General features: G+C 35.7%; 1 protein-coding gene across 2 annotated transcripts in view; it reads right to left on the bottom strand.

Annotated features, from left to right (window-relative positions):
* Window positions 1-25219, bottom strand: part of CABCOCO1 (ciliary associated calcium binding coiled-coil 1) — a 127260-nt gene extending 102041 nt beyond the window's left edge. For both annotated transcript variants that reach the window (XM_060090384.1, XM_060090392.1), the window contains exons 1-3: window positions 25063-25219; window positions 14572-14675; window positions 7994-8163 (exon numbers count right to left, since the gene is read on the bottom strand). In XM_060090384.1, coding sequence (XP_059946367.1) covers window positions 7994-8163; window positions 14572-14675; window positions 25063-25143 — 355 coding nt within the window. In that variant the 5' untranslated portion in view covers window positions 25144-25219. The remainder of the gene's footprint in view (window positions 1-7993; window positions 8164-14571; window positions 14676-25062) is intronic.
* Between the last annotated feature and the right edge of the window lie 328 nt (window positions 25220-25547).

Below are 25547 nucleotides of genomic sequence, written 5' to 3'. Positions count from 1 at the left end.
CACAGGTTTTGGGTGAACATATGTTTTTCTTTCTTTAGAGTAATGCCTAGGAGTAGGATGGATGGGATATAATTTTATAAGACGCTGCCAACTATTGTCCAGAGTGGCTGTGCCATTTTGCATTTCCAAAAGCAAAGCGTAAGAGTTCTAGGTGCTCTGTGTCTTTGTCAGCATTTGGGATTGCCAGTATTTTTTAGTTTAGCCATTCTAATAGTTGTGTAGTGGTGTTTTTCTTTTCTTTGAACATCTTTATTTTATTTATTTTTTATACAACAGCTTCTTATTAGTTATCTATTTTATACATATTAGTCATAGTGGTTTTATTTTATATTTCCCTAATGACAAATGATGTTGAACAACTTTTCAGGAGTTTATTTGCTATCCTTATATCTTCTTTGGTGAAGGGTTTATTCAAATTCTTTGCCCATTTTTAAAATAAGATAAACTTATTTTGGAAAAGATTTATATTTATAGAAAAATTACAAAAATAGTATTGAGAATTCCTGCATACTCCACACAGTTTCTCTTATTTTTAACATCAAACATTATCATGGTACCTTTATTTACTACTAATAAACCAATTTTATAGATTACAATTAACTAAAGCCATATTTTATTAGATTTCCTTAATTTTTACTTAGTGTCCTTTTTCTGTTCCAGGATCACATCCAGGGTACCACATTACACTTGGTAGTCATGTCTCCTGAGGTTCCCCTAGATTGATAGTTTCTCTGACTTTTCTTGTTTTTGATAACCTTATCAGTTTGAAAAGGACTGGTCAAATATTTTGTACAATGTTCCTCAATTTGGGTTTGTCTGATGGTTAAACATAAGTTATGGGTTTTCATGGCTTTGCTCATTATTAATAGGGTTGCTTGTTTTCTTATTGTTGAGTTTTGAGAGTTCTTTATATATTACAACTACAACTCCTTTTTCAGATATGTGATTTGCAAATATATTTTTCCCTATCTGTGGTTTGTCTTTTCATTCTTTTAACAATGACGTTCATAAAACAAAAATTTTAAAATTTGATGAAATCCAATTTTTTTTATGGGTCATGTTTTGGGGTTCATGTCTAACAACTTCTTGATAACCCAAGGTCATGAAGATTTTCTCCTATGTTTTCTTCTAAAAGATTTATTGTTTTATATTTTAAATTTATATCTGAGCCATTTAGATTTAATTGTATCAAGTGAAAGTTCAGGTTGAAGTGTATTTTTTTCAAAATAGATGAGCAGTTGTTCCAACAACATTTATTGAAAAGGCTACCTGGTTCCACTGAATTGCTTTTGCATATTTATAAAAAAAAAATCAGATGACCATTTTTGTGAGTCTATTTCTGAATTCTGTCTTCTGTTCCATCAATTTATGTGTTCATCTCTTCACTAATTCCACACTGACTTCATTACTGTAACTTTATAGTAATTCTTAAATTGAGTGGTAAGACGGATGCAGCTTTACTCTTATTTTTCAAAATAATTTTAGCTGTTTTAGGTCCTTAGCCTTTCCATATAAATTTTAAAAAATCAACAAGTATGTCTAGAAAAAATCCTGCTGGGATTTGGATTGATACTGCATTAAATCTACAGATCAATTTAGAAGATATCTTTTTTATTTTATTTTTTTTGCGGTATGCGGTCCTCTCACTGTTGTGGCTTCTCCCGTTGCGGAGCACAGGCTCTGGACGCGCAGGCTCAACAGACATGGCTCACGGGCCCAGCCGCTCTGTGGCATGTGGGCTCTTCCAGGACCGGGGCACGAACCCGTGTCCCCTGCATCGGCAGGCGGACTCTCAACCACTGCGCCACCAGGGAAGCCCTAGAAGACATCTTTACCATGTGGAGACTTCTAATCCAAGGACACAGTATGTTTTTTAATTTGTTTAGGTTTTATTTCTTTTATCATCATTTTAGCATATAGATTGCATACACTTTGTTAGATTTATACTCAAGTACTTCTATTATTTTTTGAGTTATTGTAAATGATATTATCTGTTAAAATTTTGGTAACCAATGTACATTGCTAGCATAGTGAAATACAACTGAGTTGTCTGTTTTGACCTTATTCCTGCAACCTTGCTAAACTCATTAGTTCTAGGAATTGTTTTGATTCTGTATAACTTTGTATATATATATATATATATATATATATATATATATATATATATATATATATATATATATATATATATATATATATAGGAACAGGGACTGCTTGATTACTTCCTTTCCAATCTGCATGTGTTTTATTTCTTTTTCTCACCATACTGCACTTATTGCTAAGACTCCTATTCTTATGTTGACTAGGAGTGGTGAGAGAAGACATTCTTACCTTGACCCTGATCTTATGGGGAAAGAATCTGGTCTTTCTACCACTAAGCATGTTGGTGGCTTTTTTGTAGATGTCTTTTATGAGGTTGACAAATATCACTTCTTTTCTTAATTTTCTGACTTTGAAAACATAATGAATGGATGTTGTATTTAGTCAAATGCTTTCTCTGCATGTATTTACATGATCATGTGTTTTTTTCTTCTTTCAACTATTTACATTGATCAGGTTTTCAATACTGAACCAGCATTGAATTTCTGGGATAAAGCCCAAATGGTCATGCATATTATTCTTTTTATAAATTGCCTGATTCATTTTGATGACATTTTGTTGGGAATGTGTTTTATGTTCATTAGGGATACTGCTCTGTAATTTCTTCTCCTTCTCCTATCCCTACTCCCCCACCTTTCCTCTACTTTTTCTTCTCCTTCTCTTTCTTCTCCCTCTCCCCTCACCTCTCCTTCTTCTCTCTTTCTCTTTGTCAGGTTTTGGTATGAAGATAATTTTAGCCTCATAAAATGAGTTAGGAAGAGTTCTTTCCTCCACTATTTCTGGAAGAGGTTATATATAATTGGTGGTATTTCTTCATTAAATGTTTAATAGAATTTTCCAGTGAAAACATCTGGGACTGAAGAAGTTTTTCCAAAAGTTTTTAGCAACGAACTCAATTTCTTAAATCATTATGGGAATATCAGGTTGCCTATTTCATCTTGGGTGAGTTTTGTTAGTTCGTGGTTTTTGAGAATTAGTCAGTTCCTTTTTGTTTTCTAATGTATGTATACAATTAGCATTCTCTTAATATTCTGTTAATGTCTGCAGGATCTTTAATGATATCCCTTTTTTATATCTGATAATGATAACCTGTTCCTTCTTTTTTCTTAGTTTTGCTTCATGTTTATCAATTTTATTGATCTTTTCACAGATCCTGATTTTTGTTTCATTGATTTTTCTCCATTGGTTTTCCATTTTCAATTTCATTGATTTCTGTTTGTTATTTCTTTCTTTTCTGCTTGATCCATGTTCTTTTTTTCTGGCTTCCTAAAGTTTAAGCTTATTCATTTAAGACTGTATTCTTTTCTAATATAAGCATTTACTGATACAAACTTCCCTCTTATCATCGGCTCAATTGCATCACACAAATTTTCATGTTTTATTATCATTTACTTAAAAATCTTTTCTAATATCTGTTGAGACTTTCTCTGACTCACGGACTGTTAAGAACTGTGCTGTTTAATATCCAAGTGTTCAGAGATTTTCCGGACATATTTCTATCATTAATTTCTTGTTTCATTCCATTATAGTCAGAAAATATATCTGTATAATTTCAATTACTTTATTTTATTTACTTATTTATTTTTAAACATCTTTATTGGAGTATAATTGCTTTACAATGGTGTGTTAGTTTCTGCTTTATAACAAAGTGAATCAGTTATACATATACATATGTTCCCATATCTCTTTCATCTTGCATCTCCCTCCCTCCCACCCACCCTATTCCACCCCTCTAGGTGGTCACAAAGCACTGAGCTGATCTCTGTGCTATGCGGCTGCTTCCCACTAGCTATCTACCTTACGTTTGGTAGTGTATATATGTCCATGCCACTCTCTCACTTTGTCCCAGCTTACCCTTCCCTCTTCCCGTATCCTCAAGTTCATTCTCTGGTAGGTCTGTGTCATTATTCCCGTCTTGCCCCTAGGTTCTTCGTGACCATTGTTTTTAAATAAGATTCCATATATATATATGTGTTAGCATACGGTATTTGTTTTTCTCTTTCTGACTTACTTCACTCCTACCTAAGGAGACAAAAGACCTGTATGCAGAAAATTATAAGACACTGATGAAAGAAATTAAAGATGATACAAATAGATGGAGAGATATACCATGTTCTTGGATTGGAAGAATCAACATTGTGAAAATGACTATACTACCCAAAGCAATCTACAGATTCAATGCAATCCCTATCAAACTACCACTGGCATTTTTTCACAGAACTAGAACAAAAAATTTCACAGTTTGTATGGAAACACAAAAGACCCCAAATAGCTAAAGCAATCTTGAGAAAGAAAAACGGAGCTGGAGGAATCAGGCTCCCTGACTTCAGACTATAGTACAAAACTACAGTAATCAAGACAGTATGGTACTGGAACAAAAACAGAAATACAGATCAGTGAAACAGGATAGAAAGCCTAGAGATAAACCGCACATATGGTCACATTATCTTTGATAAAGGAGGCAAAAATATACAGTGGAGAAAAGACAGCCTCTTCAAAAAGTGGTGCTGGGAAAACTGGACAGCTACATGTAAAAGAATGAAATCAGAACACTCCCTAACACCATACACAAAAATAAGCTCAAAATGGATTAAAGACCTAAATGTAAGGCCAGACACTATCAAACTCTTAGAGGAAAACATAGGCAGAACACTCTATGACATAAATCACAGCAAGATCCTTTTGGACCCACCTCCTAGAGAAATGGAAATAAAGACAAAAATAAACACATGGGACCTAATGAAACTTAAAAGCTTTTGCACAGCAAAGGAAACCATAAACAAGACCAAAAGACAACCCTCAGAATGGGAGAAAATATTTGCAAATGAAGCAACTGACAAAGGATTAATCTCCAAAATTTATAAGCAGCTCATGCAGCTCAATATCAAAAAAACAAACAACCCAATCCAAAAATGGGCTGAAGACCTAAACAGACATTTCTCCAAAGAAGATATACAGATTGTCAACAAACACATGAAAGAATGCTCAACATCATTAATCATTAGAGAAATGCAAATCAAAACTACAATGATGTATCACCTCATGCCAGTCAGAATGGCCATCATCAAAAAATCTACAAACAATAAATGCTGGAGAGGGTGTGGAGAAAAGGGGACCCTCTTGCACTGTTGGTGGGAATGTAAACTGATACAGCCACTATGGAGAACAGTATGGAGATTCCTTAAAAGACTAAAAATAGAACCTCCATATGACCCAGCAATCCCACTACTGGTCATATACCCTGAGAAAACCATAATTGAAAAAGAGTCATGTGCCAAAATGTTAATTGCAGCTCTATTTACAATAGCCAGGACATGGAAGCAACTTAAGTGTCCATCAACAGATGAATGGATAAAGAAGATGTGGCACATATATACAATGGAGTATTACTCAGCCATAAAAAGAACCGAAATTGAGTTATTTGTAGTGAGGTGGAGGGACGTAGAGTCTGTCATACAGAGTGAAGTAAGTCAGTTACTTTACATTTAAGGTTGTTTTATGACCCAGGATACAGTCTACCTTGGTGAATGTTCCATACACCCTTGAAAAGAATGACTATTCTGTTGTTTTGGGGTGTACTGTTCTCTGAATGTCAATTAGATCCAGTTAGTTGATGTTGTTTTTCTTTTGGTTTACCCTGTTTGTGGCCTAGTCAGCATCGTGAATTTATAGGCTTATGTCTTTTGCTAAATTTGGGAAGTTTTCATCCATTGTTTCTTCAAATGTTTGTTTAGCACTGTAGTCTTTCTCCTATTGGGACTCTGATGGTATGTATATTAGAACTTCCATTGTCCCACAGGTCCCTGAGGTTTTGTTCATTAGCTTGCCAGTCTTTTTTTCTCTGTATTGTGCAGATTGGATAATTTCTATTGTTCTATCTTCAAGTTCACTGATTTCTCCATTCCGCTATTGATTCCATCCAGCGAGATTTTAATTTTGGTCACTGTATAATTTGGTTCTAAAATTTTAATGTTTCTTCTTTATACCTTCCATTTCTTTCATGATTCTTCATATTTTAACATGTTTCAACAATGTGCATAACTTTTCATTTAAGTTCTTTTATAATAGCTATTTTGAAGCCATATAATCTCCATATCTACTTCATCTTATTGTTGGTAATAATAATATTATTATTTTCCATGCAAGTTGATATTGACATTGTTCTTTGCCCAGTAATTTCGGCAACAGTGTTAAAAGAATATGTTTCAAGACATGTAGTACTCAAAGATTCTACAAATATTTGTGTATGAGGAAAAAAGCAGCCAAAGTCTGTCTTTTTGATGATTTACTAAGAATTCTTTTTTGCAAGGTTGTAGTTCAACAACTGAAACTGAAACAATGTTATATTATTTATCAGGTGTCTTAATAAAATATGTATTTTTAATTGTAATACTGGAAAAGACTGAATTCTCAGGACTAACTACCTGATACTTCAGTTTTTGTGTTAGTTTTATACTATGTTATTATGTGCAGGATAATTTGAAATCAGTGAGTTAATATCATACATTTTTTTCATTATCAATTATAATTATATTTTTCTTCTGTTGGTACAGTTATTTATGTTTAACATGGCACCCATACCTAAGTAAAAGCAAAGATGAAATTCTCCTATTTGTAGAGAAGGAAAATAATGATTTCTTCTCCTCACATACAAGAACTACCAATTCTTCCCTTGTTAAGGGTGATGAGGAGCAGGAAGAACATGTGGGGCAGAAGTGGCTTCTCTACTAATTTTGCTAACTCACTTAATATTTTCCCTGCATCCGTATAGTTAGAAATTGATATATAGAACAGAATAAGCTTTTTGTGACCAAAAGCCATGCATAAATTTTACTAGGATTATGGTGACAATTCTCTAGGGATGACAAGGTCTTCTACCTGCCCAAATTAAAAAAAAAGAAACTAAAAACAAGCAAACAACCAAAAAAGAAAAGAAGAGACAGAAAGGAAGGAAGGAGGAAGGAAGAAAGGAAGGAAGGAAGGAAGGAAGGGAGGAAGGGAGGAAGGGAGGAAAGGAGGAAGGGAGGGAAGGAAGGAGGGAGGGAGGAAGGAAGGAAGCTCTCTCTCATAGACACAAGCATGTCTTTCAACTGAGTCAGAAACACCTTTACGTTTATTGTGCTCAAGGTCTTTTGATTATATACTCTAAGATTGAAGTTCTAGTTCTTCCACTTCCCAGCTATGCAACTTTGTTCTCTGGACTGCTTGCTCAGCTCTGAAATATTGATTATGATACCTCCCCTGCAGGAGTTGCTCTGCATTCCATAATGTATGTTAAAGATTAGAACCAAACATACTGCCTAGCGCAGACTTGGCAATAAATGAACAATAGATTTCTTTCTTTTCCTCCTTCCAAGTAGCAATTCTGTTTATTCTCAAACAAAAGTCATCACATTTAAAATTGCTCCAAGGAAGAATTTCCAAATTTCCTGTAGTAACTCATTTCAATTTTATGTAAGAAAAAAAGTCACAAAATATAAGTGTATGTGAATAATGTCTATTTCATGGGGTTTTGATATTGACCAAAGTACCTCCTCTTAACAGTAATCCTGAGATATCCCAATAATAATTACAGGTAAGATGAGATGAAAACAGCTCAAAAAATGAAAAAATATCTAGATAAATCTGAGCTACTTGACATTTTGGGGATGGATGGCACTAATAAGATTTCAAAATGAAAGTAATATATCTGGCAAATTAATTACTATGAGAACTTTAGCCTTGTAAAGTATTATTTGAAGCTTTATAACTTAATGAAGATATGAACTATATTTTTGCTAAAAAACAATAAAATTAGGAACTTTTGCAGAACATTCATTTAGACAAAAGAAGAATAATTTAGACAGTGGACTAAATTTTCTTTTCTTAAAAAAAGAAAAAATAATGTACTTACTTCTAAGATTATGAAGTAACATATCCAGTAAAGTCATAAATTTTGAATATTGAATAATAGAAAAGTCCATTCCTCTTGCCCATAAAAATCCAGATACATAATAATCTAGTAGACTGGCTTCCTTTAAACAGGTTTGAAGATTTCTGAAATTCAAAAACTTTTCCAGTTTCCTGTAACAAAAAGAAAAATCCAGATATTAAAATTGATTAAATAATAAACAGTCCCTTTTCTAAGTTTTGAAAACAGGTATTTTTCTTGAATGAAAATTCTATAATGCTCATAATCTGAAAATATCCATGGTTATATCAAAAGCCTAAGACAAAAATGGCATTCAAAAGAGAAACAGAGAGAGAGCGAGAGAGCGAGCATGCGTGCAAACTCTTATTGGTCTTCTTTCTCTACTTCTTCTAAATCTCTTTCTCCTCCCCTCTTTCTTCATTTTATCTTTTTTTTTTTTTTTTTTTTTTTCTTTTTGCGGTATGCGGGCCTCTCACTGCTGTGGCCTCTCCCGTTGCGGAGCACAGGCTCCGGATGCGCAGGCCCAGCGGCCATGGCTCACGGGCCCAGCCGCTCCGCGGCATATGGGATCCTCCCAGACCGGGGCACGAACCCGTATCCCCTGCATCGGCAGGCGGACTCTCAACCACTGCGCCACCAGGGAGGCCCCATTTTATCTTTGAAGTATAGTAACTTTTCATGTTTTCCTTTTCCCTCAAATTCAATGTCTTCTTCCATGTATACAATCAAGTTTCTTTTATTTCTGACAATGTTCTGGAACTAGATTGTTAAATATTCATTCTTTCTTTTTTAAAGAATTCCAATTATGTATATTTTACTCATTTTTTTCTATAACTGTAATTTTCTCTTTGAACTTCAAAAAAATTTTAAGTCCATTTCCTTTTCATTTTATATGCTTTTCTTGTTACTGTCTTCTATGCCCCTTGTGTTTTCAGCAGTGTTAATTCTCCCTTGGGCTGCTTTTAAATTTCACCTCTGTGAGATCTCTCCTTTTCTACTTCTTTAAAAAATGTTTCATCACCTTTTCTTATCTCTACCTTGAATTTCTGTATCTGTCTTATGCTCTTGTGATTGCTTCGTAAGTGTTCTTAACTCATGGTAAATATTTGATCATTTTTCGTTTGTTTGTTCGTGGCCATATTCTTCTGGTGTATTTTCTTTGCCTGCCATTTCTTTTTTCTATTCTTCAATTTTTTTCTTGCAGTGTCTTTGTATGTAAACTCCTTGCTTAACGCTCAAACCTGGCCATATTACAAGATGTTTTCTATATGATATAATTTTATGTCAATTACTCTAGTTTTTATTCTTTTTTCAGTTAGTGGGAAAAAGGGAAAAAGTAGAATAGGTTCTCTTCACTATCACATAAACAATCTATTTCTTGTAAACATGGAAAGTATCTGCTCTAAGCCTGTGTATTCTGGTCTTGCTATTGCAAACAAGGGTTCTTGAAATGGCACTTCAGGGTTTTCTCCTCACCTGGGAGAATAAGTATATTTTTAAGCTTATTCTCAGATCTTCCACTATGTACATCCTCTTTGTAATTTCTCCTGCACTTCTGCTTGATCTACAGTGTTTCTGGTGGGCATCCTCACATTTTGTGGTCTGTGCTTTCAGCATCTCCTTGTTAGTAGAAATGGAATCGGTATTTCCTAGATGCTTATATGTGATTTCTGGGGGAATGTCTGTGTGTGTTTGTGTGTGTGACAACTTTATACTGCCATTTACAAAAAAAGAGTCATTATTTACAATACTGAAATAAATTACACAATCAGAATAATTAATACAGCAAGATTAAACAAGTCTGGGAACAAATAAAGCTGATGTTGCGTTTAACTCACTCTCTAACATACATTTCATTTACAGTAGTATCTGCATAGACCCCAACACCCAAAGTGAAATCTGAGTCTTTTCAGCCAGTCATGATTCTCATCTCCCTTCTCATAATGCCGTATAATGCCTTTCAGTATATGGTATTCTCCATAATAATTATTGATCTACAGTGAACACTCTCCTAAATTGTTCTAGTTAATTCATAACTAATGGTAAGGTTCATTTTCTTCTGTGGAACAAAAATCAGAAGAGTTAAGTAAGTAGCTTTGGCTGCTACTGGCAGTTATTTTATAACCATAAGAAAAATCAGTCCTAAGACTAAGCCTTACTTCTTGATACTATTGAGGACTTGAGTCAACCAACCCTGGAGTCAATTTATCTCTGAATGTCCCGTTATGTGATATTTTACATATACGTGTGTGTGTGTGTAAATGTGTGTATACTTTATTTTTAGGTCAGTATGATCAGTTTTTTATGTTACATGCAATTAAAAGCATCCCAACTGATACATTTTGTCAAGCACATAAATCAAATGGTAGATGCAGAAATGAATGGGGAGGCAATCTGGGGAAGAAGGTTACCTCACTAGCCAGGCATCTTCCATTTGCACTGGATATCAGTCAGCAAGATTTATTCTCCAATGTTTAATGTATAATACCATTTAGTCTTAAGTAAAAGTCAGTAAGAAAATGTCTATAGTAATAAAAACTTGTGGTATTTTAATGGAATCAACAAATAGGCCAATGGAACAGAAAGCCCAGAAACAGACCCAATATATATGGGAATTGGTATATGACAGAGGTAGTATTTCAAATCAGTGAGGGAAGTATGAATTCTTCAAAAATGATGCTGGCAGCATTGACTATCCACATAGAAAATAAAATACTACCTCACCTAATACATGGATTAACTAAAACAACCCCATTAGTATTTTATTCTGAATTATATTCTTTTGACTCCCTAAATTTACCTATTTTTCACTCTACTGATTTCTGCTACCTAATGTTGCTAAGGAAAAGTCTGAGGCCTGCCTGATAATTCTCCTCTCTAGATGACTTTCTTTATCCCAGAGATGAGGTAATACATGAAGTTTTATTCTATTAAAATATTTAAATCAAAGCTTTTTGGGGGCAGTTTACAATAAAAGTATATTTGTTTGATACATAGTTTTGAACAGCAACTTTTCTTATTTTATCTTCTATCAAACTTTTATTTTATGAAGTTTGAAGTATTTTTTTCTGATACACTAAGTTAGATGTATATTCTAGCATCTTCCAATCGCTTTAATATGCATTTTGAATGTTTTCTTAAATTTGTTTTCCATTACTGCCTTGATTTTCAGCAAGATAAGTTCTATATTGGATTTACTCTTTACCTTAGTTTCTTGCCTTAGTGCTAAAAGCTTCTTAATTTATGTATTTTATAATCTCTTCTTTTATCTGTTTTATGAAATCAACACCCTCTTTAATCATCAGCTTTTGCCGAACATTTTCTTCTGTTTCCAGAAGTTAGTCTTCCTTCTAAGTATATTCTTCATCTGCATGTTATTGCTTTAATTAAATATCTGACCTGAATAGTGGCATGTATTCTTTACTTTACATTTTTATTTTTTCAATGTTTTAACTATACATTAATAGACAATTGCCTAAGAATAATATGGTGAAGTCTCTTTAAGTTTCCTCCACCTTCGCTCTCTTTCCCTAATGTCCCCTCCATCACTTTCCATAGTACCATTTGAATCTTAACCTTCAACTTGAACTGCAGGCTAAATATTTAACATTTCTATCCTTCATTCAGTTATTTCACTCCAAAGGAAACTAAGCAGGGAGGCGTTAGGAGCAAGACACTGCTGTGGTTTGAATGCAAAGTTTCCATGCATTTTACTGGTAAATTTGTAAGCTTTTCCTCTGGGAATAAAGGGAGATGGAACAGGGGAGAGGGGAGAGATGGCCACAGATGTAGCATGAGAGAATGTAAGGAACGAGAAAAAGATGCTTAATAGTGATTTAGGAAGTTTTGCTATAGTGATAGGTGATGTAACTACCTACTTTGTCTCACCAAGAATTTCAGTAAAAATATTACATTATTCTTGCCTGCTCTTGAAATTGGAGTGCCTTTTATTTTTTAAATATGATGACATGCAGAAATAAGCCTTAAGGCAAGAGCTGAACAGCTCATGGAAACCAATTATAGAAAGGTTATTAAAAGATCTCTCCACCTTACTTCTGTGTTTAAATAGTTATTTTCAATTTAGTCCCTATCCTTTTTTCAAAAGGGATTTGGGTGGATCTGTAAATAAAATCAGGGTTACATTAAAACATGAATCATAGATAGTAGTTAGGAAATGATGAGAAATGTACCCAGACATTTAACTTTCCTTGAAGTGTATTCCAGAAATATATTTTAATGATACTTTAATGTTTCATTTGGTTGGTTGCTTTTATGCAACAAAATTTTTAAAGGTAGGGAAATGTGCTAATGTCCCATAATTTATTTTACTAGGTTTATAACTTCGTAGACTGTATGATTTTGGCATACTTTTGCCACTTGGTGACGGGATACCTCAATTATATTTCTGTCATTTTGAAAGGTGTATAATCCCCATTTATAATAATGCTATTTTAAATGGAAAATTAATGACTGGCTACAAATAATTCAGGATTACTGTTACAAAAATCATGTAAAAAACCTCAAGAAAATTACTTTTCAAAGAAATGGCTCCTGACATAAAACTGGTATCATTTATCCAAAATTGATGCCCTAAAATTTGAGATTACTTCAGGTGAATTCTATTAATGAGATGGTCATAGGCACATCCTAAAAGAATGACCTTTTAAGTCAACCTGCTGTTAAACCTGGTTGTTTCTATACAGCTAACTTCTGTATCACCCTCTGTATCATTTACATTCTTCTAGACCTAACCTCTTAGAGATTAAAAATACTTTCAGAATTTAGATATTTAACAAAAAAGAGCCAGTAATTGAAAAAGAGAAAAAGATTCTCACAAAAGATGGTCATACACAGTACAACTTAAGATGTGATGAGAAATACACAAGTCTAAAAAGCACTTGTTTGCAATAAATTTTATTTAATATTAACTGCATTTAATATAACATCTTGTATTTATTATTCAATACAAATAAATTATAAACTATATTAAATATATGTCATTTACATCGTATTAATCTACAATCTGCCTAGTTTTTTTTGTTTTTGTTTTTGTTTTGCCGTATGCAGGCCTCTCACTGTTGTGGCCTCTCCTGTTGCGGAGCACAGGCTCCGGACACGCAGGCTCAGCGGCCATGGCTCACGGGCCCAGCTGCTCCACAGCATGTGGGATCTTCCCAGACCGGGGCACGAACCCGTGTCCCCTGCATTGCAGGCAGACTCTCAAACACTGCGCCACCAGGGAAGCTCCCTGCCTAGTTTTAAATACCTATTTTTTGCATTTCAATGACCAACAACATTTGGGATTACCTAGAAATTGAAGATAATAGTTACTTGAAGCTTAATCAGTGATATTAATACAATAAATGCATTTTTCTAATCAATTCTGACACTAAAAAATAAGAATTCCCAATGACCATTCATTTCTATAAATATGGTAACATCACCATGAAATTCTTAAACCTGTGAAATTTTTAATTGAGTAATACTTCTAAAAATGCAGATAGTAAGTAGTATGACCAAATCACAGATCACCAGGATTTCTAGCAGGATTTGAAGGCAGTGGAGGTGAAGAGCATTTCAGGAAAAGGCCTGTCAGTGCCATTTGCCTGCTCTTAATATGCCTTCCCTTCTCAAATCTCTCTTCCAGCAAGTACATCTGTCATATTTCCTTCTCAGCAGTAAATCACCTCTATTCCAAAATATTTGTAAGATTTGCAAATGATAACCACTGACAAAGTTATTTTCCATTTGCCCATTATGGTCGACAATGCCCTGCTTACATCCAGACGACTGGCCTACAGAAATCTTACCCTGGAACATTACAGTCCAGAACATCATCACATCGTCCCCACACTCCACACATTATAACCGATCAGGCTTCCATTATTAGAGTGAGATAATTTTTAAAATGAATGATTACTAAAAACACCTTTTCAGAATTTGTCTGGTGGATGTATCTGAGTATATATTAGAGTTCTAAGAAAATGATCTACTGTAGAAATCAATGGCCTTAAGAACAGGATGTACGTATATTAGAACTGATGCCTATAAATTCAGTTATATTCACATATTTAAGCAAAATGTATGGGATTAGAATACTTAGCTTCATATCCAATAAAAATCACAGGTGGATGGCTAAGATTCAGGATTTCCAAAATTATAAAATGTATTCACTATTAATATTACAGAAAATACATCTTACTCTTGTCATGATAAGAAAGAAGACCTAAAGGTTCTTGTGCATACTGACAGTTTTACAAATGAAAGAGAAAAGAAGATGGCATATACTAATGGCTGCTTTTAACAATAAATCCCTACTCTCTGTTAAGATTAGCAAGTTGGTTGAAATCCATTTCTCCCACAAAGAAGACTGCTGAGCAGTGGAAAAAGTCAGTTGTTTGAGAATTTTTGTGTTCCACAGTCTGGATATATATATCTGTGCAAAATATAATAACAAATATTTTGGAAAAAAGTTTAAAATGTGTAATAACATATCATGACCATGTATAGATGCAGAACTAGAACTGTTCCGTATTTGGTTGTAATATTGAAGTACTTACTGTTGAACTCCATCTACATCCTCTGCTAGCATTTCGGTGATCTGGGCAACTGAAAGAAAATCTGGACACAGAATCTTTTCATGCTCCTGGAATTCAGTATCTTTCTACCAAAAAAAAAAAGTGGAATAAGTTATTTCAATCACGTTTCACATATTAATCCAAATGATATCAAAATCTTTTCTTACTTTTGTCTCACTGCTATCAGGAAAAAATTTTAAAACAACAGTCTCCTAGATAATCTCTTTTCCTTTCCGTCTTTAAGTAATGGTACCTCTCTTCTGAAAAGCTGAATGGTTAGTCAACCTATTTAAAACTGGGTGAGGTGATGGTTTTCAATTAACAAACATTTTTGAATATCTATATATTCCTCATTGAACTTCGGGCACAAGAGGAGGCAAAGACAAGTAAGAAAGACTTGTTACCCTCAAGAAGCTTAACATCTTGTGGAAGGAACAAACTAAAAGTGACTTTAAAACAAGAAAACAGAATAAGTGAGCCATAATAAAGATGTCATTCAGTCTAAAGGAAGGAAGGGACAAGGACAGCAACACGACAAGGAAAGTCTACAGAGAGAAATAGCCTTTGCGAGACTGAGCATGGATAATGTCCCAGGTGAACGACTCAGCAACACCAAGGTGATAAAGACAGGACAGTTGGGTACCGGTTCTGTAAATATAAAGTAGTTCACAGTGGTGCCTAGGGCACACACAGGGGACTAGCTGGACCTAAGTGGAAGGTGGGCATTGGAAAAATATCACAGGAGATCTTAAATAATTTAATAAAGATTTACTGAGTGATCACAATACACAAGATACTGCACAAGGCACAATACATATTTTAGACCATGGCTGGTTGAAGAATGACAGGCTGAAGAGTTTGTTCTTTACAGGCAATAAGGGACCATGAAGTTTTTGAGCAATGAAATGACAAAACTATGCTTTAATGAAGGGTACTCTGTAGCAGGGTGAAGGACAAAAAGGAAGAGTTAAATGAAAAGGTTGTTAGAATAGTTCAGGAATGAGGCATTGGGCTGCACTGGGCTCCTAGCAGTGTGCAGAACAGAAAGGGATAAATACAACATATTACATTTGGGGGACTAAAAGAGGGAAGAATGAATGGAGAGTCTGAGTTTCTGAAATAGGTGACTAGAAGAAAAAGGTGGTGATAGGGCCTCCAACAGCACATATGCCACCTTTGTGTGAACTAGACAAAGGCAACCTCTCTGGGTGGAGGAAGTACTAAAAGGCTTAAGGCTGACGCAGTCCTGCACCCTAGTGCACCACTTGTGAACAGAGTATAGTTTCAGCTCCTGCTCAACCCTCAGCTGAGTCCTTTCGTTCACAGTACAATCTGTAAAAGCATATGTGACACTCTTATCACACCAACAGAAATAAGAGTTTTGGAAGATGATGCTAGTTTTAAGAAGGCAAGATGATGAATTTGGTTTCAGTGGTTGAATTTTAGGTGGAATATACATAGAAGAAATGTTTAGAGGTTAATTAGAAATGCTAGAGTCAAGAAAGGTCAAGTTTACAGATATTGGTTTAGGAGCCCCTACAAGTATAAGAATGGATGAAACTGCCCAAAGCTAGAGCATAAAGAGAAGAGCTGTGAATGGGGGATGGAAAAGAAGACTGAAAAAGAGATAAGACACCAGTAGCTCCATGAAAATAAAGGATTGTGAGATTTATGCCAGCCAGAATGGCCATCATTAAAAGTCTACAAATAACAAATGCTGGAGAGGGTGTGGAGAAAAGGGAACCCTCCTCTACTATTGGTGGGAATGTAAATTGGTGCAGCCACTATGGAAAACAGTATGGAGGGTCCTCAAAAAACTAAAAACAGAGTTGCCATATGACCCAGCAACCCCACTCCTGGGCATATACTCAGAAAAAAATATAATTCAAAAAGATACATGCCCCGCTATGTTCACAGCAGCACTATTCACAACAGCCAAGACATGGAAACAACCTAATGTTCATTGACAGATGAATGGATAAAGAAGATGTGGTGTGTCTGTGTGTGTGTGTGTGTGTGTGTGTGTGTGTCTGATGGACTATTACTCAGCCATAAAAAAGAATGAAATAATACCATTTGTAGCAACATGGATAGACCTAAGGATTATCATACTAAGTGAAGTCAGAAAGAGAAAGACAAATACCATATGATAATACTTATATGTGGAATCTAAAATGACACAAATCAACATATCTATGAAATAAAAAGAGACTCACAGATATATAGAACAGACTTGTGGTTGCCAAGGGGGAAGAGGGGTAGGGAGAAAAGAACTGGGAGTTTGGGATTAGTAGAGGCAAACTATTATACACAGGATGGATAAACAGCAAGGTCCTATTGTATAGCACAGGGAACTATATTCAATATCTTGTGACAAACCATAATGGAAAAGAATATGAAAAAGAATATATATATGTATAACTGAGTCACTTTGCTGTACAGAAGAAATTAACACAACATTGTAAATCAACTATACTTCAACAAAATTTTTTAAAAAATAAATTTTAAAAAGGATTGTGAGATTTGGGGGAGAGATGGCACAAATGTTTTTAATTCAACAGTTATTTAATTTTCCATGTGAATAAGCTCCAATAAGTAAGAGTAGGAAACATTTTGCTATAGTAAACAAGATCACATCCCAAACCTGCCTTATTTCAAGAACAGAAAAATCCCAAAGCTAATACTCATTGGTAATGAAAATCAGTTTAACGTTTGTAATTTAATATTAGTATATTATATTTTTATTTTTAAAAATCCAACTTAGAAATAAAATATGCTATTTTATTAGCTATCTTTTCATAATCTTAGAGTTAGCAAATTAACCTAAAATAGGTCATACTATTAGATTATAAATTTAGTGAGAAAAAATATTTTAGTATCTAATATAATACCTCGCACCTAGTAGGCACTCAGACACTTGTAAATCGAATTAAATGCACTCAGTTTTTAGACAGAATAGTATTTTAGTCCATAATGTATGGCTATATATTTGTTTAAATATTTGTTAGTTACATGTATTTTTTTTATTGTTAGCAGTAAAGTATAATTATTACTACTGTTAATCCCATTAGATTGTAAATTCCTCAGGGACAGTCATTCAATCTTTTACTTCTTTTTAGAATTCTGCAGGTCCTAGTTAGGTCAATATAGGTTGTTTATCAACTGTTTGAATTTATCTCCATCCTGTGATGACATTGTTAGATGATGGAGCATGATAAAAAGCAGGACCTGGATTTGGAGATCTCATGATGGTTTGAATATTGATGAATTCTGTGACTTACAGCAAGGCATTTGAACCTAAATTTGGATTCATGTTAAAAAATCATTCTGATATGTTTTACTACATACAAGATTGCTATCATTATTCATAATGAATAAAGATATATATGAAAGGTACATTATATAGACATTCAGATCAATTGTATTAGATTTGAAAATTTTCTGAACAGGAGAAAATAGGTCACACAAGCACTGAAAGAGAATACAATAATCTTAATCTTTTGTACAATAATAATTCTAGCTAAGGTGCCTAATATTAGTGCCTCATTTTTTATTAAAACTTGATAGCTTAAGATAATCATCTTGTAGGAGGGTTTGCCTCTGGTTTTTTGTTTTCTTTTGTCTTAAATTGAATTCCTGGACCTATTTTAAACGAGAGCTTTTCTTTTGTTTGTTTATATACTGCCATGTACCTAGAAAGGATATAAGGTGGTTAAAAATCTTTAATCTTTTGATACATATGTTCTGATTTGTGAAAATTAAAGATACAATGGAAAATTCATGAATAGGTTAATAAAAATGTAAATATGTAATTATCACTTTCTCTGTAAAATTACATCTCTGACTAGGAAAATACGTAAGCTAAACTGCACTGTAACCCATTTTATTCCACCACCTGCTGGATTTTAGCTGTTATTCCAGAAGCATTAAAATTGTAAGCCTGATATTGTCAGATAACTTTTTCTCTGAATTTTCTTCTCTAATGTCACCTAAACTTTCCACATTTGTACATGTCTTTCCTCTAGAATTTAAGCTTTTGGGGTCACCTTTGTATCCATCAGTGGTATGTCTTACAAGACTCTTAATAAATGTCCACTAAAGAAAGATAGCACAGTTCACCAAAGATGCCTAAGAGGTGTTTCACAGTCTTAGAGAACAGAGAATGGTCTATAATTTCCACACTTTGAAAGGCTTTCTTCAAGCCTGAAAATAAAGCCTGAACTAAGAAGCAGCGCTGTGTCGAGCCATGTTGGAGCCTGAGGCAAAAAGGAAAAATCAGTAATAGTGATGCTGTCTTTATTTAAAATTTAGATCCATTATGGGTGTTTTGCATTAATTTTGGTTTTTAAAATATTGCATTAAAATATAGTTTCTCTTGACTACTGAATTTTTTGGCACCCCTCACTCACCTCACTACAGTCCTGGACAACATAAGGAGCCAATTTAAGACAAAAAGTAGATGAAAGAAGGATAAATAAAAGCAAGAGCTAGTTCTTTAAAATAATGAATAAAATAGGCAAATCTTGGGCAAATGCAATTAAAGAAAAAATAAATACATGCCACATTAAATAGAAATACATTCGAAAGTTACAAGGAAATGGGTGATTTCCTAGGAATATATACGTTCTCAAATTTGACCAAGGGTAAGGGAAGAAACAGACCTGACCAAACATGAGCTAAACTGGAAGTCTACTTTTTAAAAGGTCACCATGTCCAGATAGTTTACACTTAAAGTTCTACTGAACAATCAAGAACACATAAATTCTGTTAGTCTAATAATTATAGACCATAGATAATTCATTTTTTAGAAGCCAGCACAGGCTATACACAAAAACCTGAATTAGCACAGAAAGGAAATTATAAGTCAAAATCATTAATGAATTCAGATGCAAAAATTCTAGTTAAAATAATATCTTAGAACACTGAATCCAGCATTGTACTAAAAGAATAATAAGCTATCATTATGACCAAATAAGGTTAATTTCAGAAATGCAAGGACAGATTATCATTAACAAGTCTCATATACTTAAGTCAAATTAAATGATAAAATAATATGATTATAAAAATAAATAATAAACAGGCATTTGTAAGAATTCAGCAGCAAAACTCTCAGTAAAATATGAATTAAAAAAAGAAAAGCTAGGGACTTTCTGGTGGTCCAGTGGTTAAGAATCCTCTTTAGGGCTTCCCTGGTGGCACAGTGGTTGAGAGTCCGCCTGCCGATGCAGGGGACGTGGGTTCGTGCCCTGGTCTGGGAAGATCCCATATGCCGCGGAGCGGCTGGGCCTGTGAGCCATGGTCGCTGAGCCTGCGAGTCTGGAGCCTGTGCTCCGCAACAGGAGAGGCCACAACAGTGAGAGGCCCGCGTACCACCGAAAAAAAAAAAAAAAAAAAAGAATCCTCTTTACAATGCAGGGGATGCTGGTTCAATCTCTAGTTGGGGAACTAAGATCCCACATGCCACAGGGCAACTAAGCCTGCATGCCACAGCCAGAGAGAAGCCCACGTGCCACAACAAAAGATCCCGTGTCCACAACTAAGACCTGACGCAGCCAAAAAATAAAAATAATATTTAAAAAAAAGAATAGCTAAACATAAAAAAGATTATATGCCAAAACATTATATTGAATGAAGGAACACTGATGTATTCTTATGAAAACCAGGAACTAAAAAGGGATTCTGGCTAGTAACATTATTGTAATTAAACTCACTATAGAGGGTCTAATAATATAATAAGAAAATGAAATATGTAGCTTAAATATTAGAAATGAGGAAATTAAAAAATCTTTACTTGAAGACTACATGGCTGAGCACCTAACAAACATGACATTGTACTAACATGGTTTGAGCTAATAAGAAACTTGTAAGATGGTTACATATAACATAAACATACAAAGGCTAACTGCTCTCCTCTGTATTAGAAACTAATTATAAATGTAAATGGCATTAAAATTGATTAAACTTGATTAAAACTTGATTAAAAATATAATAAGGTATAGTACCTAAAGAAATTATAAACTTTATCAAAGTTTAATAACAAGATTTGATAAGAGATTAGAAACCTTCAAATTAAAAAATATTATGCTTCCCTGGTGGCGCAGTGGTTAGGAATCCACCTGCCAATGCAAGGGACACGAGTTTGAGCCCTGGTCCGGGAAGATCCCACATGCCACGGAGCAACTAAGCCTGTGCGCCACAACTACTGAGCCTGCGCTCTAGAGCCCGTGAGCCACAACTACTGAAGCCCGTGCGCCTAGAGCCGGTGCTCCGCAACAAGAGAAGCCACCGCAATAAGAAGCCCGCGCACCGCAACAAAGACCCAATGCAGCCAAAAATAAAATAAATAAAATTTTAAAAATTAAATCCTTCCCACTTACAAGTATAATGCAATGACAATCTCAAATCTCAACTGTATCATTCTGTATCATTTTGTAACTATCAAAATCATTTTTTCAAATTCTTATGGAAGAATACATACATTTTGAAAAAGAAAAATAGTGAGAGGGACCTTTCCAAATCAGACATTAAAGTTAAATATAAAATAGTTTGGCAGTAACACAAGAATGGACAAACTAGTCAGTGTAAAAAAATAGAGAATGGAAATTCAAAAATATACCTACATGTATAAATTTATACATATACATATATAAATGTTGGATTCTCTATTCTATTCCACTGACTCTTCAGCCATTCTTGTGCCCATTCATGTACATATGTAATGTGAGAGCGGCAGTCAGTCCATTCTCCATGGGAAGAGAGTATGGCTTATTTATAGTAAATGAAACTGGCATAATTGATGGTTCATGTCTAGAAGAAAACAAAATTAGATCCTCATTTCAAATATACAGTACATCCATCAAAAATTAATTTTAGCTGTGTTAAAGACCTAACTTTAGTAAAATAAAACTTTAAATATTAGAAAAAAATTGAAGATGATTTGTGCAACCTGAAAGGGAGGATGGAGTGGGGAGAAGCAGGAAATAAGAATAAGATAGGAAACCCAAAGACTAATGGTAAGATGAAAGACAAGCCCAAATGTTTGTCAATACCTCCACGCCCAAGGCCAATATTTCCAGAGGTTCTAAGTGTCTGATAAATAATGCTACTGTATATTCACATTTTAAGGAATATTAGCACTGTTTTTTCAACAATATTTTGAGCAACTTTTTGGCATCCTCCTCATAGCCCTGCACAGGTTGATCTACACCATGTGCTGTAAATGGCTTCAATAAATACCTCATGAATGACATTGCAACTGCAGGAAACTGGTCATCTTGGTGCCCAAGCTGAGCCCCAAGTGTTTCTCTCTAACCTGCCAATGACGGGGCAGGGGCTATTTTCATGGTCCATAGGGACGGCCTAATGTCGAGAGAATTGTCTATGGCCTCCCCCAAACACACTGAGGCTTTTACCACAAGTGATATCATCTTTCCACTCAGGATTATGTAAGTGTCCCCTTGTCCTGAGAAAGTCCCAAAGGCATTGAATAAATGTCATCTGTTAGGGGATTTGTTAACACTAAGGGAAATTATTCAAAAGAAGCAACTGGGAAATAATCATTTACATTTCCTTTTAGGTCTCTGATATGAGTTGAAGTATAGTCCTTTTACATATAATACTTAAATGATTACATGTCCCAAATAGTATTTTTGAAGATATTAAGAAAGTCAGCTTATGAGCAAACTATTGATAAAAGACTGATGATTGAATTCTAAGTATTCATTTACAAACTCACTTATAAATTAACTTAGGAGCATTTATAAACTCCTTTCAGTTACAGATCTATACATAGGAAATACTTATTTCCAGACTGTCGTCATTTCTCTGGTCTTGTGCATTTGAATAGATATCTCCCAAATGCTTAGTCTTACCTTTTAGAAGGAGGCATTTACTCCCATGTTACTAAAGAAACTGGATTGTTGAATTCAGAAAGTTGGCAAAAAAAAGTTTAAGCAATATTACATAAGAAATATTTTCCTGGACCTGCATCTCATGTCTGCTTGTTCAAGGTATCTTATAGAGCAGATTTTGAGCTATAACTACATTCTTGGCATACCTCAGACCCTCTATAATTTCAATTAGTTAAGCTATATTTTTACTGAGTGCCTACTATACGACTGGGATAATTTGCTGTTTTTATTTTAGGTACTGAGAACAAACAACAAATGGGAAACCTCAGACTATTGGAAGCTTATGCTTTATTTCCAACAGACTTGGCAAGAAAAGAAATATTTCACTACTGCTTGGCTCAGATGACTGGATGGTGCACTGACTAAGTCAATTTGGATAAAGAATTATTAAGAAATAATACTATAAGGGACTAGGTCTTGGGGGATCAACTCAGGAAAGAATCTGACCTGAGAAGAACCTTTCAGTACCTAACTGAAAAGATGTAGCCTTGGGAACAGACACACCGAGAGAGATTTTTGCTGTCTTTCCTATCTAACCCCTGAAACCCACAGTGGGCACAAATGAGTGGCATGAAGGACTTATTCTAATGAATGATGTAACACTAAGGATCAACTGTCTACTCCATGAATTATAGGAACTCTGCTTTCATTAGAATGGAAAATGGAGTTTTGACCATGCAGTGTGTTAATCTTAGTAAATGAGCACAGTTAAGTGAGTCCAAATTCCAACTTGATTTGTTCGGTTTGTTACTAACTAAAAGACTATTGATTGTCATGGGGAATACCTGCTTCTCCAAGAAGTTTACAAAAGTGCCCACTGACAGGGCTAAGATGGCAGATAATCACCTAACGTCTATATGTATTCGTTTGACTCGTCCATTATAAAAAGTGATTATTTTTTTCCTGGAACATGGCACTTCTTCGCATCTTTAAAAAAAAAATTATGGGGTATTTTTTTTTGAAGTACAGGCTCATGAACCTCAAATTATCAGTCTTTCTTACAAAGGACATTATCTACATGGGAAACTATATATGTGGGTGTACACTGACAACTGTACATTCTCATAAGTTTTTGTATATATTTAAATAACACGATTTAATTGGGGAATTTCCTATGCCACTTTTGAAACTATATTACTTACATTAGAGATCACAAGGGAGTAACTGGGTTAGTAACCAGTTTATCACATTAAAATGTATTTTTAATGTATGCTAATTTCAAAAGGCTCATAGGAGAATCCGCAAACTTTAGTGGTCTGCACACAGTATTGGGAAGAATGGCTTGGGAATGACCTGCACATCTCTGGGCAAGGCACTGAATTCACTGGCTCTGCGTTTCCTCATTTATAAAACTGCAGCTAGGGCCTCCCTGGTGGCGCAAGTGGTTAAGAGTCCGCCTGCCGATGCAGGGGATACGGGTTCGTGCCCCGGTCTGGGAGGATCCCATATGCCGCGGAGCGGCTGGGCCCGTGAGCCATGGCCGCTGGGCCTGCGCATCCGGAGCCTGTGCTCCGCAACGGGAGAGGCCACAACAGTGAGAGGCCCACATACCGCAAAAAGAAAAAAAAAAAAAAAAAAAACTGCAGCTAAAAAAACAAAACAAACAAACAAAACAACTGCAGCTATACTTATCTTCTGTACCAAAAAAAAATGTTATTTACACAAATAAGTAAGTTGAGCCTAGCAATGTTAATTATAACATTATTCACCTTCAGAGTCTTAAAAAAACAAGAAAAAACTTCTTAGGACAACATGATTGACTCAAGTATGTGAAGATTTAAACATTTTTAAGTAATATCTGGCATATATTCTTAATTAAAATCTCAGGATACAAAGCTTGTGAGTAACTCAAGTTACCTAGAACCCATTTATTACTGAGAACTGGTGTTCGGAGCGGCCTGAGAAAAAATCTTTATTTTACACAGGAAACCACTGGAGGCCCTAGGACGTTAAATACTTTTCCTAAAAACAAGGGGCTGATGAGCAACTAAGCCATAACTGGAAGGTCGATTTTTTCCAGGCGTTCCTCCTTTGTCCCATCTCCTATTATGTATTTATTATTTAGAGAAACAGCAAAATAATAAGGGAAACACTTGTCTTCAAATATTAATCTATCCACTACCAATGAAGAGTAATTATTCCACGACAGCTTTTGAGCAACAGGAACTGTGATCATCTGAAGTGAATTAGTAGTAATTTCCAAAAGAGTCGGGCCCATTTAAGATTGCCAGAATTCCCTTTCAAGTGCTGAGAATCCGGGGGAAAGCGCGTCCTTGTGAGGCCTTTGGGGCAACGAAGGAACCGTCCAACGGAAGGATTTCTAGTTTACACTCGAGAGCACGAGGCGCGTCGAGCGGCAGGGCTCGGGGAGCGCGGGGCGGTGGCTCCGGGACCCCCTCTCACTCCCCCGGAGCCCGCGCTGCCCGGGACCCGCTCCAAAACCCTCCGCCACTCGGGTCCGCGCACCCAACCCCCAGCGGGAGGCGCCTCCCCAGGACCAGCCTCGGCCGCGGGCAGGGGGCGGGCGCTCGGGGGTCGCGGGTACCGGGCAGGGACGGCGTACCTCCGACTCGGGCGTGGTTCCCGCCGGAGTCATCCCCGCGGGGATCGTCCCCCCGGGAGTCGTCCCCACAGACGCCGCCATGATCCAGCCGCCGCACGGCGGCCCCTCGTCGCCGGGGCAACCGGGGCGGGGCCGGGGTCGCTGGGCTGGGGAAGTGAGCCCCACGCACAGCGGCTTCCGGTCCGGAGCCGCGTCCCCAGCTGGGAGAGGGCTGGGACCCGGTGGCGGTGGGAGCGGGAGATCCGGGCCCGGCCGCTGCGGGGCGCTCTGCCGGGAAGGCCCGCGGCGGTGCCTTGAATCACCGAGTAGAGACAGACGTTCCTGTTAGTAAGAGCGAAAAAAAAGAAAAAAAAAAAAAAGCAATTTAAACGAACTAGTGTACGTGGAAGTGACCACTGCAAACACATAGCAAGTTCTCAATAAGTATTAAAGTGAGATATATGATTGGAATTGACCCTTGATTGATATTTGGTATTAAGGAATTG

The sequence above is a fragment of the Mesoplodon densirostris genome, chromosome 1 (genome assembly GCF_025265405.1).
Source record: "Mesoplodon densirostris isolate mMesDen1 chromosome 1, mMesDen1 primary haplotype, whole genome shotgun sequence".
Taxonomy (NCBI): Eukaryota; Metazoa; Chordata; class Mammalia; order Artiodactyla; family Ziphiidae; genus Mesoplodon; species Mesoplodon densirostris.
The sequence above is the reverse complement of the archived record's forward strand: the minus strand, read 5'-3'. Positions and strand labels throughout refer to the sequence as shown.